At 48.5% G+C, this 19994-nt stretch overlaps 1 protein-coding gene across 3 annotated transcripts in view; it reads left to right on the top strand.

The window, feature by feature from the left end:
* The window catches only part of BTRC (beta-transducin repeat containing E3 ubiquitin protein ligase), a 206324-nt gene extending 194023 nt beyond the window's left edge, over positions 1-12301 (top strand). For 2 of the 3 annotated variants that reach the window (XM_003904146.4, XM_003904145.4), the window contains 2 exons: positions 5425-5617; positions 8140-9203. In XM_003904146.4, coding sequence (XP_003904195.1) covers positions 5425-5586 — 162 coding nt within the window. In that variant the 3' untranslated portion in view covers positions 5587-5617; positions 8140-9203. Of the gene's footprint in view, positions 1-5424; positions 5618-8139 lie in introns of all 3 variants that reach the window. The other variant, XM_009215205.4, reaches the window with a different exon arrangement.
* The last annotated feature ends 7693 nt before the right edge of the window (positions 12302-19994 follow it).

Genomic DNA, 19994 nt, shown 5'->3' with positions numbered 1-19994 from the left:
CCAGTTCTTCAAGAAGACCTAACAATCCTTAACATGTACACACCTAATAACAGAGCATCAAAACATGAGGCAAAAAACCATAGAACTGCAAGGAAAGAATAGATGCATCCACTATTATAGTTGGAGACTTCAGCACCCCCATCAGTAATGGACAGATCTGGCAGGCAGCCAATTCAGTAAGAACATAGTTGAATTTAGCAGTACCATCAATCAAGTGTATATAATTGACGTCTATAGAATGCTTCATCCAACAGCAGCAGAATGCACATTCTTCTCAAGCTCCCAAGGAAATTACACCAAGGCAGACCACAGTCAGGGCCATAGAATGCACCTTAAAAAATTTACAAGAATAGAAATCATACTGCATATGCTGCCAGATTACAGTGGCATTCAGTAATGGAAAGATAGCTGGAAAATCCCAAAATATGTGGAGATTAAACAATACACTTCTAAATAACACGTAGGTCAAGAAGAAATCGCAAGAGAAATTGAAATGTATTTTTTTTTAATTTTTACTTTTAATTTTTGTGGGTACATAGTAGGTTTATATATTTTGGGGAACATGTGATGTTTTGAAAAGTATTTTGAAGTAAACAAAAATGAAAACAGCTATCAAAATGTGTGGGATGCAGTGAAAGCAGTGCTTAGAGGGAAATTTATAGCAATGAATGCATATCTTAGAAAATACCTAAAATCAATAGTCTAAGCTTCTAGTAGAGCCAACTAAGAGAAGAGCAAATTAAATTCAAAGTAAGTAGAGGAAAAGAAATAATAAAAACTAGACCAGAAATCAATGAAATTGAAAACAGGAAATCAATGGAGTACATCAAGACCAAAAGCTACTTCTTTGAAAGGATCAATAAAATGGGTGAGCCTCTAGCCAGACTACGAAAAACACAGAAGACATACTTTACTAATATTAGAAAACGATCCCAGATCTTCACAGAATCAATACTTAATAATCTTTCCAAACAGAGAAACTAAGCCCAGGTAGATTCACTGGTGAATTCTACCAAACATTTGAATAAGTTATATCAATTTTCTATCATTTTTTTCTACAAGATAAAAACAGAATGAATAACTTGCTAACTCATCCTATGAAGCATTACCCTAAAACCAAAACCAGACAAATACAATATAGGAAAAGAAAAATACAGACTAATAATGGCTAAGCTATGAAGTTCAATAGGTTAGGCAGATCAAATGCATTTTCAGCTTAGGATAGTTTCATTTACAACAGGTTCATCAGGATATAACCTATTGTAATTTGAGGAGCATCTGTATTAAACTATTTGATTCGTGCTTGAACCCGGGAGGCGAAGGTTGCAGTGAGCCAAGATCGCATCACTTCTAGCCTAGGCAACAAGAACGAAACTCTGTCTCAAAATAAATAAATAAATATTTGATTCAGACATATGTATGGTTTTTCTTTTTCTTTTTCTTTTTCTTTTTTTTTTTTTTTTTTTTTTGAGACAGAGTTTCACTCTTGTTGCCCAGGCTGGAGTGCAGTGACACAATCTCGGCTCACTGCAACCTCCACCTCCTGGATGCAAGCTATTCTCCTGCCTTAGCCTCCCGAGTAGCTAGGATTACAGGTGCCCGCCACCACACTTGGCTGATTTTTGTATTTTTAGTAGATACTGGGTTTCTCCATGTTGGCCAGGCTGGTCTCGAACTCCTGACCTCATGATCTGCCTGCCTTGGCCTCCCAAAGATCTGGGATTACAGGCGTGAGCCACTGCACCCGGCCATGTATGGTCTTATTATTGCCCTTATGTTTAGCAATTTCATGATTTCTAAATTTTTTTTGGGGGGGGGGGGGGACAGAGTCTTGCTGTGTCCCCCAGACTGGAGTGCAGTGGCTCGATCTCAGCTCACTGCAAGCTCCGTCTCCTGGGTTCACGCCATTCTCCTGCCTCAGCCTCCGAAGTAGCTGGGACTACAGGCGCCCACCACCACGCCCGGCTAATTTTTTGTATTTTCAGTAGAAACGGGGTTTTGCTGTGTTCGCCAGGATGGTCTCGATCTCCTGACCTCGTGATCCGCCCATCTCGGCCTCCCAAAGTGCTGGGATTACAGGCATCAGTCACCGCACCGGCCTCTAAAATATTATGAAATGTAATAATGTGCCAATAAAATGTAACTCTTAAATTTAAAAAATCCTCGACAAAATATTAGCAAATTAAATCCAACAATGTATGAAAAGAATTATACCCTGTGACCAAGTGAGATTCATGCCAGGTATGCAAGGCTGGTTCAGCATTCAGAAATCAATTAATGTAATCCATCACATCAGGGGACTATAGAAGACAAATCACATGCTTATATCAATAGATGCAGTAAAAGCATTTGACAAAATCCAACACCCATTCATGATAAAAATTCTCAACACCCAAGGGATAGAGAGGCTTTTCCTTAACGTCATAAAGAAAAATGCAAATTAAAATTATAATAAAATCTACAAACCTACCAAAATAAGTGTAAAAGATTGGCAATATCAATTTTTGGTGAAGATGTGGAGTAATAAACTCTGATAAACTGTTGGTGTGAGTATAAATTGGCATGACTTTTAAAAAATTGTTTCATAGTATCTTCTAAAGCCAAACATACACCTACCCCATGGCCCAGCAAGTCTACTCCTAGTTGAAATGAGTGCATATATTCAGCAAAAGACACATACATAAATGTTCATAGCAGCTTTGTTGTATAATAGCCATAAACTATAATCAGCCCCTATGTCCACCAACAAGAGAATAGGTGGATTGTATATTCATACAGTAGAATATCAACCAGTAATAAAAAAAGAATGAACTACCATTTTACATGCAGCAACATAGAAGAATCTTATAATGTTGACTGAAAGAAGCCAGGCATGAGCTGTGCTCGGTGGCTCATGCCTGTAATCCCAGCACTTTGGGAGGCTGAGGCCGGCGGATTGCCTGAGTTCAGCAGTTGGAGACCAGCCTGGGCAACATGGTGAAATCCCGTCTTTACTAAAATACAAAAAATTAGCCGGCCGGGCGCGGTGGCTCAAGCCTGTAATCCCAGCACTTTGGGAGGCCGAGATGGGCGGATCACGAGGTCAGGAGATAGAGACCATCCTGGTGAACACGGTGAAACCCCGTCTCTACTAAAAAGTACAAAAAAACTAGCCGGGCGAGGTGGCGGGCGCCTGTAGTCCCAGCTACACGGGAGTCTGTGGCAGGAGAATGGCGTAAACCCGGGAGGCGGAGCTTGCAGTGAGCTGAGATCCGGCCACTGCACTACCGCCTGGGCAACACAGCAAGACTCCGTCTCAAAAAAAAAAAAAAAAAAAAAATTAGCCAAGCATGGCGGGGGGCGCTTGTAGTCCCAGCTACTCGGGAGGCTGAGGCAGGAGAAACGCTTGAACCTGGGAGGCAGAAGTTGCAGTGAGCTGAGATCGCACCACTGCACTCTAGCCTGAGCGACAGAGCAAGACTCCTTCTCCAAAAAAAAAACAGAAGCCAAGCATGGCCGGGCGCAGTGGCTAAAGCCTATAATCCCAACACTTTGGGAGGCCGACATGGGCAGATCACGAGGTCAGGAGATCGAGATCATCCTGGCCAACATGGTGAAACCCTGTCTCTACTAAAAATACAAAAATTATCTGGGTGTGGTGGCACGTGCCTGTAATCCCAGGTACTTGGGAGGCTGAGGCAGGAGAATTGCTTGAACCCAGGAGGCAGAGGTTGCAGTGAGCCAAAATCACACCACTGCACTCCAGCCTTGCCACAGAGTAAGACTCTGTTTCAAAAAAAAAAAGGCAGGCATAAAAGAATACATACTATATGATTATATGAAATTCAGTAAGAGAGTAAACAAATTAATAACAATAACAACATTGGGCCAGGCAAAGTGGCCCACACGTATAATCTCAGAGCTTTGGGAGGCCAAGGCAGAAGGACTGCTTGAGTCCATGAGTTCAAGACCAGCCTGGGCGACAAAAAGACCTGGTCTCTACAAAAAAAAAAAAAGAAAGAAAGAAAACAAAAGCTGGGCGTGGTGGCATGTGCCTGTAGTCCTCACTACTTGGGAGGCTGAAGCAGGAAGATCACTTGAGCCCAGGAGTTTGAGGTTACAGTGAACTATGATCACACTACTGCATTCTTACCTGGGCAATAAAGCGAGACCCTGCATCTAAAAATGACGATCATGATGACGCCTGTAATCCCAGCACTTTGGGAGGCCAAGGTGGATGGATCACGAGGTCAGGAGATTGAGACCATCCTAACACAATGAAACCCCATCTCTACTAAAAATACAAAAAATTAGCCAGGCGTTGTGGCGGGCGCCTGTAGTCCCAGCTACGTCTGAGGCAGGTGAATGGCATGAACCCAGGAGGCAGAGCTTGCGGTGAGTGGAGATCACGCCACTGCACTCTAGCCTGGGCAACAGAGCAAGACTCCGTCTCAAAAAAAAAAAAAAAGATGATGATAAAATTGGAGTGGAGATAACATTGTTTAGTAAGGGGTGTGAGATTGTTTTCCAGTATGCTGGGAACATTCTACATCTTCATCAGGGTAGTGGTAACTGCCAGTGGTATGCTAGAACAGGCTCATACTCACTTATGAGAGCCAACTATTCATGAATTTTGCAAGCTGGTTGACTATTACTAGCTTATAATTGGCCATGGTAGGAGTTTTTAATGCCGTGGAAATCTACCAGTGGTTTTACAAAGTAGCAAAGTTGGTTGATAAACATTTATCAGCATACTGCTTATTGCTCACCAATCCTTGACCTCTGATTATAGAAGGAACTTAGAAGATAAAACCAGGGAGGTAGTAAGGAATGCTGTCATCCACCCTAAGCCAAAAAGGGTTGGCATGAGAAACTATTAATAGCATGCTATTTAGCATGTCTTGGCCAAAGAATATTACTTTGTTTACAGCTGCCTAGTATTTGACTTTTCCATGCTGCCTTTAGCCAAAGTAAATTTTCTTTTTTTTAAATTTATTTATTTATGTATTTATTTAGACAGAGCCTCACTCTGTTACCTAGGCTGGAGTGCAGTGGCATGATCTCAGCTCACTGCAACCTCTGCCTCCCAGGTTCAAGCAATTTTTCTGCCTCAGCTTCCCAAGTAACTGGGACTACAGGCACGTGCCACCATGCCCAGCTAATTTTTTTGTATTTTTAGTAGAGATGGGGTTTCACCGTGTTAGCCAGGATGGTCTAGATCTCCTGACCTCGTGATCCGCCCGCCTTGGGCTCCCAAAGTGCTGGGATTACAGCCGTGAGCCACTGCACCCGGCCTCTCTCTTTTTTAAAAAAAACAACTTCATGGTAGAAAATTAACAGCAAACCATAGCCTTTCTGTAGACTCCTTTTGACATCTTGCTGAATTTGTGTCCTATTGATTTTGAGTAGTTCAAGTTCCTACCCTTTTTGTTTCTACTTCTTTAGGAGCATTCCGGAAGAGTTTTTCGACTCCAGTTTGATGAATTCCAGATTGTCAGTAGTTCACATGATGACACAATCCTCATCTGGGACTTCCTAAATGATCCGGCTGCCCAAGCTGAACCCCCCCGTTCCCCTTCTCGAACATACACCTACATCTCCAGATAAATAACCATATACTGACCTCAAACTTGCCCAGGTATCAAAATCTATTATGTACATAACACTGTGGGTAGGAGACAGGATATTAGCTGTAAGGTATTGCTAGTTCATGGAGCTTTCTCCTGCCATTTGTGTCACCAAGTCCTGTAAAGCCGAGGAAACAGACAATGTGAGACAGGGCTGAAGCTGCCACAGTGCCTTTCACCAAGGTAGCCAGCCTCAGTTCTAGGTGATTGTAGGGTCCTATGTGTGTGGTAAGCCTAGTCATTCCTGCCCTAGTTATCTAGTAGTACTGTTATGAAAATAAAATGAGATTTGAATCAGTTTGAAAACTAAGTAATGACCCAAAGGCCTGTGATGTTTAAGTTCCCAGATCACACAATACCTACAATAGAGACGTTTCAAGCCAAGTAGACACTCTGATGTCTAATGTGTGAATGGAAACATCTCTTGGTGAAAGTTCACACTGACATAGAAATAAAAGGGCAGATTTTAAAAGGAATATAAAAAGTAGCTTTTATATCCCTATCCCCATTCCTCAACCCTCCAAAAAGAGGACCTGTCTTTTGACCTCTGACGTTGGTGAGAACTCCATGTGTCCTCCCACTCAAGTCTCCAAACTCTCTCTCAGGCAGGGGAAGATCCTAAAATACCCAGGTGGTCCATACATATTATGGTATATTCAGATCATACGTGGTGTTCTAACCAGTTTGAATACACTAGGTTGTTGCCAGTTTGAGAAGGCTGCCCTACCTGCTGAGGAGCGTTGCCTCAGTTCTCCTGGCGGAAGTACATGTTCGCTACACGTTTCTGCATCTCTCTTTGCAGTGTTCCACTGAGGGCAGTGATTCACATCCAACTGGGCTTGCCTCAGCACCTCTTTCTCTCACAGAGGACACGGTTCATCGTTCCTCAGCCAAGTCGCACAGGCTATGTGCCCTTGGACAAGTAACTTCCCAGAGCCTGAATCTCCTGATGAGTAACATGAGGGGCACTGCTCACCTCATGGAGCCCTGTGAAGGCTGCATGGAGATACTGTATGGAAAATTCCTAGTGCTTAGCACAGTGCCGAATACATTACAGTATTAATACATGCCCTCAGAAAAAACTGGTCATTAGTATTAATACATGCCCTCAGAAAAAACTGGTCATTAGTATTAATACTGCAATCTCCCTATACCTACCCCCTCCTTTTGCCCAAAATTTTCTCTTCGTTAGACTTCTGTGACACTTTGCTATTTTTAATATTCTTCCTGGCTCTCTGATTATTTGTGCCTCTTTCCCCCTCACTCCTAAGAGTCTGTTTCTGGCTTTTCTTATTATTTTTATTTTATCTTATTTCTTTTTTTTGAGACAGAGTCTCGCTCTTTCGCCCAGGCTGGAGTGCAGTGGCGTGATCTCGGCTCACTGCAAGCTCTGCCACCTGGGTTCACACCATTCTCCTGCCTCAGCCTCCTGAGTAGCTGGAACTACAGGTGCCCGCCACCATGCCAGGCTGATTTTTTGTATTTTTGGTAGAGACGGGGTTCCACCATATTAGCCAGGATGGTCTCGATCTCCTGACCTCATGATTCACCTGCCTCGGCCTCTCAAGGCCAAGCCACCGCGCCCGGCCTATTTTATTTCTTGAGACAGGGCTTCGCTCCTGTCGCCCAAGCTGGAGTGCAGTGGCACAATGTCAGCTCACTGCAACCTCCACCTCCCAGGCTCAAGTGATTCTCCTGCCTCAGCCTCCTGAGTACAACAGGCACACAACACCATACCCAGCTAATTGTTTGTATTTTTTTTGTAGAGATAGGGTTTCACCATGTTGCCCAGGCTGGTCTGGAACACCTGAGCTCAAGTGATCCACCTCCTTTGGCCTCCCAAAGTATTGGGATTACAGGTGTGAGCCACCATGCCCGGCCTCTCTTTCTTCCTTATCTAAGTTCCTTCTTAGGCTGCCTTCTCTCTTCCCAAAGCTTCAGATCTCATCTCAATGTAGAAGACTCAAATTTCTGTCTCCAGTCCAAGCCTCTGCTTTAATCTCCAGGCCACATTTCCAGCTGCCATCCACACAGCTGTCCTTGAAGATAGCAAGAGCACTTCTAGTGCTCACATCCTCAACTACACTGTCCCCTCCTTTACACTGCTGGTACCCTCCAGTCACACAGCCGGGCCAGCTTTCCTTGATTCCCCCACTTCTGTTAGTGGCACCACCATGCTCATGGCCACTCAAAGGCAGGGCCCACAGACCATCCCCGACCCCTGCCCTGCCATTCTACAGGGCAGGTGAAAGCTATGCCAACTGTGGTCACTCTCAGCCTAAAGACATCAGAGTCACTCTGCTTGAACACCACAGCCCTGAGCATGTCAGCAAGCCCTGCCTTTAGTGTAACTTCCCCATCAGTCCAGGTCACCTTTGACAGAAGCTCCTGCATGGCATAGACAGAGAGCAGGCATTAGGAAGGACTCCTAAGCCTTTTCCCCATTGGCAGCTAAGTGAATGCTCCTTTTTCTTCAAGCAAGTAAGAAATATCGAAAAAGGGGCTAATGACTGTTTGCTCTGTTTTCACACAGGACCCATTAAAGTTGCGGTATTTAACGTATCTGCCAATACCAGGACGAGCAACAACAGTAACAATCAAACTACTGCCCAGTTTCCCCGGACTAGCCGAGGAGCAGGGCTTTGAGACTCCTGTTGGGACAGTTGGTTTGCAGTCGGCCCAGGACAGTCTACTCAGCACAGCTGACTGCTTCAGTGCTGCTATCAGAAGATATCTTCTATCTTTTGTGAATGATTGGAACTTTTAAACCTCCCCTCCTCTCCTCCTTTCCCCTCTGCACCTAGTTTTTTCCCATTGGTTCCAGACAAAGATGACTTATAAATATATTTAGTGTTTTGCCAGAATCTCTCTTGCTTTGCCATTAAGCAGAAGAACTAGTTTTCCTGTATAGCCTGCTGGGAGAGACCCAATTCTAGGGGATGGGGGATGCAGCTTCAAGCCAGACAGTACCCAGTGTCTCCCTGTTAACTGCAGGAATGCCAAGCACCTGGCCAGAGCAGCCCAGCCCCAATATGCTTAGGCGGAGACAGAGCTCGCTTTGTTAGCCTCTGGGGCAAGAAAAAGAAAACACAAGAATGTATACACTGGAAGATTTGGGCCTCCTGCCTGCCTTCTCTTTGTTTCTGTTCCTCTTCCCATCTACTTGCCTACTCCTCTTCAACCTTTCTTCTCTGTCTGCTCCACCTGAGAAGAAAGTGTATGAAGAGAGTGTCCTCCTCTAGCATGAGCCAGATCAGCCAGAAAATGCAACACTTGGAAGAGTTAAATGCTGTTCAGTGAAGATTTCAGCCCCAGACCTTTGCTGCAAGTGACCCTGTGGCAGCAGTGGATTCTCGGACATGATATTCTCATCATATTTGCAACTCTTCTCTCTCCTTCCCCACACCCAAAAGGAGGATGGGGGGCGGGGGGCGGGGGGCAGGGAGAAGAAGTTTCCTGGGCTCCATCAATGGCTGCATCTTTTCTGGACTCAGCAGTGTCCTTGATTCCATGTAGAGTGTGGAAAGGAGTTGCTGATTGCATTTCCTCTCATTAACAATTAGGTGTGTAATAAAAAGCATTGTACTTCATCTTAAATCACTGGTAAGGCTCAGCCTACAGAAAGGTTTGAAATGGCCAGAACCAAATGCTTGGTGCATTCTGCATAATGGTTTGCATCTCCGATTTCCTCATCAGGGCCTGTGAGTACCCCACCTGTATCTTTGTGAAGACCCTGATCAAGGTAGCTTGAGAGAGATAGGAGAAAACACTGGTTTTTTTGTTTGTTTGTTTTTTGTTTTTGTTTTTGTTTTTTGGCCAGTTAAATATCATCTCTCAAAAATTGATCTCACCATGTCAACTTTGCACTGCAGAACCTTCCTTCTGCTTCTCCCACACCCAGTATTTGCAGAGGGGCAAAGCTGCCCAAGAGAGAGGATCAGGGTGAAGTATGGCATACAGGGTTTATAAATGGGACAAAAACTGCCTTTTCTTCCTCCTCCTGACCTTATTTTACTCTTCACTCTCCCCAGCCAATAAAATGTCTGTGGCGATTGGCAAACAGCATAAATGGCTGGACCTCGGCAAGGGTCAGGTAAACCTAGCCACTCGGAAGGCAGCTGTGTGAGCTGCCAAAGCTAGTGGGCTTCAGGTGCAAGGGCACCTGTGCCACACCAACCTGGGAGCACACAGAATACTATTAATGTGCACCCAGCTGGTCTCCCCAGGCAAGAAGGTATCCTCTTCCCAAGGTGTACCCAGACTGGATGTTGTGACTACATATTTGAGAGTCTGTTTATGCATATGCACTCTACCTTTCCTGCTTTATGAGTATTTTTAAGCTTTTAGTTCAAGGTTATATTCAGAAAATATTTCCAGTGTAATGATACGTCATAGCCTAGGAAATATTTTCTCAATGTAATTCCCTTCCCAGCTACCCAAATGCTACAGAGAAATGTTTTCTACTTGGCCACTATCAGGGTTCGTCATCTATTGTGTTGACTATTAATGGCTTTTTGATTGGGTAAGGATTTTGCTATAGATGAAGATAGAGGGCTGTCAGCCCTGAAAAACACACAGGTCAGACATTTAAAAGGCATGGGTTTCAAGCTTTCTCAAAATATTGTCCAATAGCCATAATTTTACCAGCCCTTCTGTCATATGCTGCTATTACAAAGTGGAAGCTGTTGAATGTTTATTGGTGCCCAGGGTTTTGCTCTCCAATCTAGGTTCAGTTGAAGGAATATTGTTTCTAAGACTGTTTTGAAACATGTCCAGTACATCACAAAGGAGATCAGGTCGAATCCTACAGATGTGGAGCCATTCCCTGAGTTCAGGATATTCTCCAAGTTGTCCTCTCTGCTGCTGATGGAAATGGGAATGAAGTTAAGTGGTCTGAAAAACTTGAATCGTTCACATTTCTCAGCCCTGGGGGTCATTTACCAGTTCATTGTAGAAGAAATAATCAGGTAAGTAAAAGTTCATTTCCAGAGAAGGTAAACCCCACTTACCATCTCTGCATGATTTCAGTGGGAATTGATTATCACTAATCCCCAGCTGGGCTAGAATAAATGTAAAGTTTGACCTTTTTAAAACAAAAAGAGAGACAAAGTCTCAGCACATTCCAAGGAGTGATAGAAACAGAGCTGAAGGTGTCCTCATGGTAGATTAGTCTCTTCTCACTAAAATTTATTTTCCAACGTAGGGCCTAAAGGAAACCTTTTTTAAAGACAGGCTGAAACCCCTTCGAAGGCAGAGGAAGAGGTACAGACATGTGACCTTTTGGTGCACACTGGGGCTACTTGGACAAGACCAACATGCCTTGCTGCACGTGTGTGTATTTCACTGCTGAGAACATCCTTTAACTTTGTGTGCAATTTGAAAGGATGTGAATCATGGATGGAAGGCCGTTTGTACATGTCCCTTGGCAAAATTCTTTCTGGTGTCTCCTAACTTCAGAGACAGGGACTCTTTTGGATCTCTATTGACAGGTAATAAAGTCTGGCCCTCATAACTTGTTTCCGAACTAGAAAAGACTGTGAGACCCCTACATCATTCTTGTTTTTCTGCTTGAGTAAGAACAATCCTTTTTTATTTTTCTTCTGTATAGTCTAAAGCTACAGAGGGAAAAAATGCACTCTTCCCTTGCTGGCTGCTGGGACCATTGGTCTAAACAGCTGTAGTTGGTCTACTCATTACTTAGCACTTGATTGTGTGGGGGAAAAAAGGTGGGAGGGGTGGGGAATACTGGAAATAATCAGGGCAATTTTTTTTTCTTTCCTATAATTGGATTAGATACCTTGGTACTGTTAACCTTCTCAGCATCTCCCTTTTGCCTTAGATGGCAACACCCTCCAGCCTGAAGCAGAGCAGTCCAACCCAGATTAGTGCAGCCCTGAGACTTAGGGTACAGCCTCCCTGGGCTTCCTCCACACAGCTGATCACCAACAGACCAGACCTCCTTTAACCACAGTGTCAACATAGTGTTGGAAAGAGAGCCATCTCTTAGAAAACTGAGTTTCACTTCTTTACCTGTAGCTCATCTGTGGTGTCAAATCCTTTGAGCTGAAGAGAGAAATCAAAAGAGCATGATGATGGCTGCCTGGTTTCAGGTGGAACTTAATGCATTGATCTTTAGAAACCCCTTCTGTTGGAAGTAGAGTAGCTGTGATCTAAAATGTCCTGGAGGCAGATGACATTGAAAATATGTGCTTTCCAACCAGCACAGCTGGCGCACTTAGCTCCTGATTGGATGTGTGTGTGTTTTATTAAGGATCAGTGCAGTAAGTGTTTTAAAGTGTTACCTCCTCTCCTAACCCTTCCCCTTCTTGGACACTGAAGGAAAAGACCAACTAGGATGTTAGCCCTCTGGGCACCAAGGAAACTAACAGCTTTCTCAAAGCGGTGACCACTCAGGCCGGCCCAGACAGATCTGAGGGATGACCAGTGCACTCCAGCGATGGGACAGGCCTAGCAACACATGTGAGCTTCCCCGAGAGCTTTCAACTGGTTCAGCTCTTTGTTCTCTAGACTCCTAAGTACTGACTGCTTTGACTTTTGTGATTATGTTATGGTGATGTGTAGTCAATGTACCAATATGTTCACAACCTAGGATCATGGTAATAGAGTGTGTTTTGGTTTTTTTTAACTGTTCAGAAAAAAAGTAACTTAAATTACAAATATAAGATTAAAGCGAATTTTCTAAGTGTCTTGTCTCCTTGCCCCAACATCAAAAAGGACAGTACACTTTTCAGTATACAGACTGAGGGAGTGCACAGATAGGATACCTTTGCAGATAATCTGACGTGAGAAAACAAGATGAGAGAAAGCAGGACTGGACGCTGTGGGTGAGTGTGGGGTGCCAGCATACACCTACTGTTCCATGTTGAGTTAAATTGAAGCCAAAGTCATGTCTCATTTGTGAATTGGTCACCTTAGCCAACCACAGCCCAACCTGAATGCAGAATTTACATTTTTCTCAGCCCCTCAGTGGTGAAAAGACTTGAGTTTCCCCTACATCCCATTTGATCAGTTTATAGGCAAGCAGGCTCACATCTGGGAGCAGTTTCCAGAAGGACTCTAACAAGCTGTAAGAATGAAGGCACCCTTGACTATCTGGGGTATGACATTGCAGTTCCTGAGTGAAATCCCCATTCCCTCCTTCAGCCAAACCTAGAGAGGTACAAGGTTGCAGGCAGTGGCCGAATGGGACTCTCTCTCCCCGTTGGCCCTGTTCCCCTCCCCTCTCTAGTGTCACAAACAGGATCCTTGTCAAAATTGACCCATCCTTCTTTTAGATCTATGAGCTTTTTGTATTAGTAACCCTTCCACATGACCAAGGCTCCCTGGCCTCCATCAGCCTTGTAGTCTCATTATCTTGTCTGGACTGGCAACCCTTGGCAGATGAGGAAACTGAGGAGCAAGAAAAGGGACCCACATTGCCCAAAACTACACTGAAGAATCCTCCCTAACAACTAAGGGCAGGCAGCACCCAAGAGAGAGAAGGAAGGGAGGGAGGCGTTAGAGGAACCACTCTGGGGCCACTGGTATCTGCTCAGTTAATGTTCCTCGTCAGCTGGGCTCCTGAGCAGAGGCTGAGCCTAAGGATTTGTGGACCTCACCCTCACACCATGTCAGATCTCTTCCCCAGGGAGGGTGGGGTCTAGGGCCTGCCCTGCGAAGACTCAGCCCTATAGCCGTGGTTTCCTACTGCCCGGCGGGGCCAGGAATCCCTCCCCGCTTTCAACCTAGAGCTGTGCCACCATCAGCAGTGACTAAAGGGAGGAGACCTCTCTTCTTCCTGATTGGCTCTTGCCAATTAAGAGCATTTTATTAGGCTGCTAATTAAAGGCACTTCGTTAGCAGCAGGAGAGGCCAAGTGGGTGCCTGGTGAGACGGAGCTGAAGCCAGGAGAAATTGTTTTCCTCCCCCCATGGAAACAGCCTCTCAAGGAACCCTCTCCGTCCCCACCCTCTCCTGCTGCGCCTACTACACCCCTTGCTTTCAATTAGCAACTCTGAGGGGAGCAAGGTCATTACCAAACCCGGGCTGGAGCGCCCACCATCACCAGCACCACCTCAGGCTGCGTGCGATCCTCAGGGACTGGCCAGGCCCCCAAGCACCTCGTGAGCCTGGGCCCAGGGAAGGAGAGGCTGAGCAGCCCAATGGGGAGTGTGCTGTCCCCACTAAGGAATGGAGCGTGACTCCCCAAGCAGCTCAGGTGAATGTCACCTGGTCCTCCTCATCGGGGCCATCCCTAGCAGTCACTGGATGACCAGTCACTTGTTCACATAGTGTAAATCCCCATGCCCCTTTCCTCAACAAACACTCATGATTTCATGGAGGAAATGTGCCCTTCCCACCCGTGAGGGACAGTCCCTGCTCATTTTCCAAGAGCATAGCCCACGTAGACCCTGAATGGGTCCAGGAGGAGAGGGGGCTGACAGTTTTACAGTCCCAGCCATGCAGACCCTTGAGAGACTCCTGGCCCTGAGCTCACGTCGAATGTGAGGCACTTCCCCTGGACGGTCTGATGATCCCCCTGCAAGACAGGAGAGCTTGGCTATGACCTAGCACATGGGGGCTGGCATGCAGGGCCACCCCCTCTCCAGAGCCCTGCCTCTCCCATCTTGTGCCCACCTCACCCCTCAGTTAACTGCAGAATTAGCACCATCCCGGGCTGTGAGGGCAGATTTATGACTAGGCCTGCCTCCCTCCACTTAACCCGAGGCCGGCCCAGGCTCCAGACACTAAATTAGATTTTTGACAATTAGAGAGACTAATGGGCACATAGCCATCCCCAGAGCCAGATATCCAGATCCAGCAAGGCCATTCTTTAATATCCACCACCGGCCAGCCCAACCCTCCCCTGGCCGCCCCCTTCTCCCTCCCGTGGGTGGGCATTTCTCTGCCCCGGGCTCTGCGTGCACTCCCGAGCTGTCTCTGGTTCCTCTTCCCTCTCTCACCTACTCTTGCCTTCCAGCCCCTTGCCCAGTGCCAGCCTGGCTCTAGAACTCTGCCCCTCTCATTGCCTTCAGCCTCCTTTTTGTACTTTGAACGCTTCCGTCTTCAGCCCCCCTTTCCCCAGGGCCCATCTATCTGTAATCTTCCATCTGCCCTGAGGAGATTGCAAGCCCCTTGAGGGCAGGGGCTTAGGCCCTCTCTGGATCCTAAATGCTCTGCACCCAGTCAGTGTTTACTGTCTGTTGTTTCCTGAGACTCCGACTCCTTCCTCTCCCTTCCTCTGAGCTGCTGGGTCTCCAAGGCCCACCCTGGCTCTGGCCTGGCTCTGCTCGGCTTGGGTGGCTCCCCCTTCCCTGCAGCCCCACAGCTCTGGCCAGTCTTGGGTTGGCTGGGTAATGAGACTGCAGTAAGTAGTGGGGGGAGCTGCTCACATTCACTCAGGCGGACTCATAGCTCTGTCAGGCTGATTGGTCCTGAGTGAAGGCACAAATGGCCCCCCATGGACGCACTGCGATTGGTTATAAAATTACAAGCATTTGTCCTGCTGTCAGGGGCCTTCCTCCCGCCCCTCTGCCTCCCTGCCTGGGCTCCCACCATACCCCACCCATTCCTCTCCCCAGTGAGGCTGGACCACAAACCCCGAAGGACCTGGCCAGGGGCCACCACAGCAGGTAGGGCTAAGAGGCTGAGGCCACTAAGCTCCCAATGGGCAGGTTTTCATACCTTGTACCTGGAGTGGTCACAGTGCAGGCTGGCCTCAGAGTGAAGTGACCCTGTGCTCAGGGTTTCCTGGCCCCTGAGGGTAAGTGGGGGTGGGGGCCCCAGGGCAAACAGGCCTTGGGATCCTCAGGAGAGGAAGAGGTGTCCCAAGCCCCAGGCTTCCTAGGGACAACCAGTGCCTATAACTTTAGATGTGGTCCCAAGCTGGAGCTGTGGAGCGAGGGGTGGCTGGAGGCCTGCCCTGCTGAAGGGGAGAGCAGCAGAAGTCCGGTCGGCCACAAGAGCCCATCTCTTCTCCCTCCAGGTGGCCAGACCCTTGCCCTGTATCCTGACCCCCAGCTAAGGACAAATCAGCCCTCAGGAGAGTCCCTGAAGCCTAGGCCAGAACGAAAAGCCAGCATGGCACACCAGAGCCTTGCTATGGTTACTGGTCTGCAGGCTGAATCTTCTAGGCCTGGCTCTTGGACACCCCCACCCTGGGCCTTGGCAGGGGCCGGGTTACCCCTGAGCATGAGTGCCTTGAAATCCCACCTAGTGCTCTCTTATGCTCACACAGAAACACCCACTTCTTCCTGGCTGAGACCCAGGCATCAGCCCAGGCCCTGTCACCCCAGCTGCACGGCCTCCGTCCCACTCTCATTTCTCCAGCCAGGCCCCAGACCCCAGCCCCTGACCAGCTCCCAGCTCCAACCTCGGTCCTTCCTCTCTGGAGGCACCAGGGCACCTTGTAACCTGCTTGGAGGGATGCTGAGGGACGGTTTCCCCAGCTTGGAGAGGGGAGCGTTAGGGAAGCAGCGTCTCCTGGCTGTGGGCCACAAGGTGCCTTCCTGCCATCCGTCACTTATTCGAAGCCCAGAATGTATTTGCTGTAATTACATCTTTAATTAGGGTGGTGACGGCTCATTGTTCACCAACAATGATGGATGGGTCTTCCTGCTTGCCATCCTCCCTGTCCAGCACCCTCCAGGTCAGCTCTCCCCCAGCTTTGGGGCTGGGAAGGATACATGAGCACAGGCTCTTCTCCCACCGAGTCCCAGGCCCTGAGTCCTAGGAGCAACCGTGAGCTCTACCCCAAGGGTGACGATGTCCTTCTGGGCCCCTGGGGGCTCCCAAGGGACTTGACAGATCCCGATACCTTCACCCAGGGCTCCCTGCAGCAAGGCTGCAGATCTCCTCATAGCCACCAGATGTCTCCTTGGTCCAAACTGGCCAGGCTGGGGTGTGGCCTGACATTGCCCCATTCCCAGCCGCCACACGCATGCCACATCACCACGCCCAGACTGGTCCCTGGGCCACATGCTCCTCATCACAGGAGCTGACAGGTGCAGAAAGAAAGACTCACGGTTCACAAGCTGGAGGGTGAGTGGGCAGCCTTAACTCCAAGCTCCCTGTGAATGAACTGGGGTCTCTGACCAAGGCGAGGCTTCCCTTCCCCCACACACCTACACGCACCCAGGCCGTATGCCCAGGCCCCAAGCTGCAGGTGGTGGATGTTTGGTGACTCCGAGAGCAAATGGGTCCATCAGTGAGAGGAAATCCCTGCTCCTGTTTGGAGATCACGGGCTGGTTGGGGCCCATGGTGAGCAGAGGGGCCGGGACAGGCCACGGAGGCCCAGGAGCCTCCAGGAGGCTTGTGGAGATAAGAACCCTAATCTGAGTTAAAGCCCCCAGTGGCATGCTCCTGGCTGTATGACCTGGGTGTGTCCCCTAACCTCTAAGTGTTCCCTCATTTATAAAAGGGGAGTGAGAACAGAACCCCACCACAAGAGATGGCTGCCTGGATTTTCACTGCAACACTACTTGCCAAGTGAACAGAGCAGGCCAAGGTGAGAGCCACAAGGGAAGAGGGGTGCGGGGCAGCTGCGGCCATAAGGAGCTGGGAGAGGGACCTCACACCTTGGTATGAAAAAGACCTCAACAACTCCAAGCTTTGTTGGGCACGGAATGGGAGGAGGGGGTGGCAGGGCTGTAACAAGGGTGGCATAGGATTGGGTGCACAGTAGTTGCGCAGGACATACTTGTTGATAGGAATTGGGTAGGGGGGCTCCTTTCAGAAGCTGAGGAAGCTCTTCCCAGTGTGGGCATGATCTGATCAGGGCAGGGGCCTGGTGAGGGAGGCTGCCATAGGGATATAGGGATGGTATCTTCTTCATAGGATGGTCGTGAGTACACTGGGAGAGGTGAATGGATTAGAAGTGCTCAGGGGGCTGGGCACAGTGGCTCACGCCTGTAATCCCAACACTTTGGGAGCGCAGATCACCTGAGGTCAGGAGTTCAAGACCAGCCTAGCCAACATGGTGAAACCCTGTCTCTACTAAAAATACAAAAAAATTAGCTGGGCGTGGTGGCACATACCTGTAATCCCAGCTACCTGGGAGGCTGAGGCAGGAGAATCTCTTGAACCCAGGAGTCGGAGGTTTCGGTGAGCCAAGATCATGCCACTGCACTCCAGCCTGGGCAACAGAGTGAGATACTCTCTCTCAAAAACAACAACAACAACAACAACAAAACTCATTAGGGGACTGGGAGCGGTGGCTCATCCTTGCAATCCCAGCATGTTGGGAGGCCCGGGAGGGCGGATCGCTTGAGTCCAGGAGTTCCAGCCTGGCACAGGGGAAAGGGTGTTGGAGAGACACCTTTGAATGCCAGCAAGGGCATGGAGCCCGTGGACTGCATCTCTTTTGTGTCAATGTTTATGGATACGTGGTCGTTGTAGTACCTCATCTTTAAGGTACTGGCCTTGGAGACAGCAGGGCAGGCGAGCACAAGTGGCTTCAGGAAGGGTAGCCAGCAGGAGGGGAGGCAGATGGGGTGTGCCCTCTGCCCTTTCTACTTTCAGCTTTACAGTTCTGAGACTCCCATCCCTCCATGGGGCCTGTCATTTCCCATGGAGCCGCCCTACTCCCGGGGATGGCCTTTCAGCATCCCCACTCTTCCCCAGCGACCCTCTCCACCCTGCAGGGACCCCCTCCCCAGGATGGAAGCCCAGGCTGGAAGGAAGAGTTGTACCTAGCGGTAAGTATGCGCAACATTACATATGTATATTGGAGAGTAAATAACCGCAAAAAGCGCCTTGTAAATAGACTCCGAGTTTATCCTTTATTAATGAGGCACCGAGTGCCCCGCTGTTTTAGAGCAGCGAGACTTTCATAATATCAAAACCTAAATTACACTTGCATCTCTCATCCCACGGACGAGCATCTTTCAGCCCCATTTGCAGAGTGAGTAAGCAGGAATCCCTCCTTGCCTGGCTGGGAGTTGGTGGCACCTTTCTTCTGACTGGAGTGAGGGTGGATGTGGACACACACACCCCAAGTCCCTGGAGAGCCCCGAGTCTAAGGCCTCAGGGTCCCATGGATGAGGGCTGCCTGGGATCCTGGCCTCCGTTCCTTGCACGGAGTTTACCAGATCCAGGGGCTGCCCCAGGCTCTGAGGTTTACTCTTTCAATGTAAGGCAGTGGACACTTACAAGCTTTGTGATCAAGTTACTCCCCATCTCTCAGCTTCAGTTTATACATGTGTAAAACAGGGATAATATCTTCATAGGATGGCCACGGGGACACTGGGAGAGGTGAATGGATTAGAAGTGCTGGGGGGTGAGGGGGGGCTGGGCACAGTGGCTCATGCCTTGCAATCCCAGCACATTGGAGGCCAAGGCAGACAGATTGCTTGAGCCCAGGAGTTCCAGACCAGCGTGGTCAACAAAATAAGAACCTGTCTCTACAAAAAATACAAAAATTAGCTGGGTCTGGTAGCTTGTGCCTGTAGTCCTGGCTACTCAGGAGGCTGAGATGGGATGATCACCTGAGCCCAGGAAGGTGGAGGCTGCAGTGAGCTGTGATCGTGCCACTGCACTCCAGCCTGGGCAACAGAGTGAGATCCTGTCTCAAAAAAAAAAAGTGCTTGGGGGTGGTGCTTGACAAATGTGAGCGGTGATGATGATATTGATGGTGACAACAATGACTAATTCCCCTCTTTGGGATGGGACATCAGTGTCTTCTATTCAATTTCTGGAATGGACCATGTGGCGGGGGGGCCCCAAACTCCAGCCCCATCCTGGCACCAAGGCGCTGCGCTGAGGATGGGATGCCAGGGCCCCTCTCACTCCAGCACGTTCAGGATCTGACCTTGCTGTGTCCCCCAACTCTGGGGCAGAACCCAGACCCTCTGGGCCCCCTCGATTCCCCAGGTCCAAGACCCCTCTCAGGCTCCCTGGGGATTGCATCTGTTCTGCTCTGGGCCTGGGCCAGACTGGCTAGGCAGGCAGGTAGGCAGGCGGGTGCAGTGTGGGCAGGATTTACAGCTTGGCCAGCCAGGTTCCTGGTGCTCCGGTGGGCGTCATGTCGCGTCTGTCCCATTATATGGACAGTTGAGTTTAATAGTCATTGTGTGCTCACTCGGAGCCCAGCAAACATCGCGGGGCGACACCCCCTCCACGTAAGCCACTCGCTCCCCAGCCACACGGCCCATCCGTACAGTAAATTAAAAATATGAATCACTTCTCCCCACTGCCTCCCCAAACGCTCATCTTGTCAGCCTCTATGTTGCCTTCATTTGTATTACCTTAATTTAATGTTAATTATGGTCTTCATTTACAAGGAACAAGCGAGCCCTGCTCTGCCAGGGGAACTTCCCCCCAGCCCTCCCCCTCAGCCCAGGAGGGAAGGGCTGGGGGAGAAGGGGAATTTGGGGGACTGCAGGAGTGAA

This window comes from Papio anubis, chromosome 11, assembly GCF_008728515.1.
Source record: "Papio anubis isolate 15944 chromosome 11, Panubis1.0, whole genome shotgun sequence".
Lineage (NCBI taxonomy): Eukaryota > Metazoa > Chordata > Mammalia > Primates > Cercopithecidae > Papio > Papio anubis.
The sequence above is the reverse complement of the archived record's forward strand: the minus strand, read 5'-3'. Positions and strand labels throughout refer to the sequence as shown.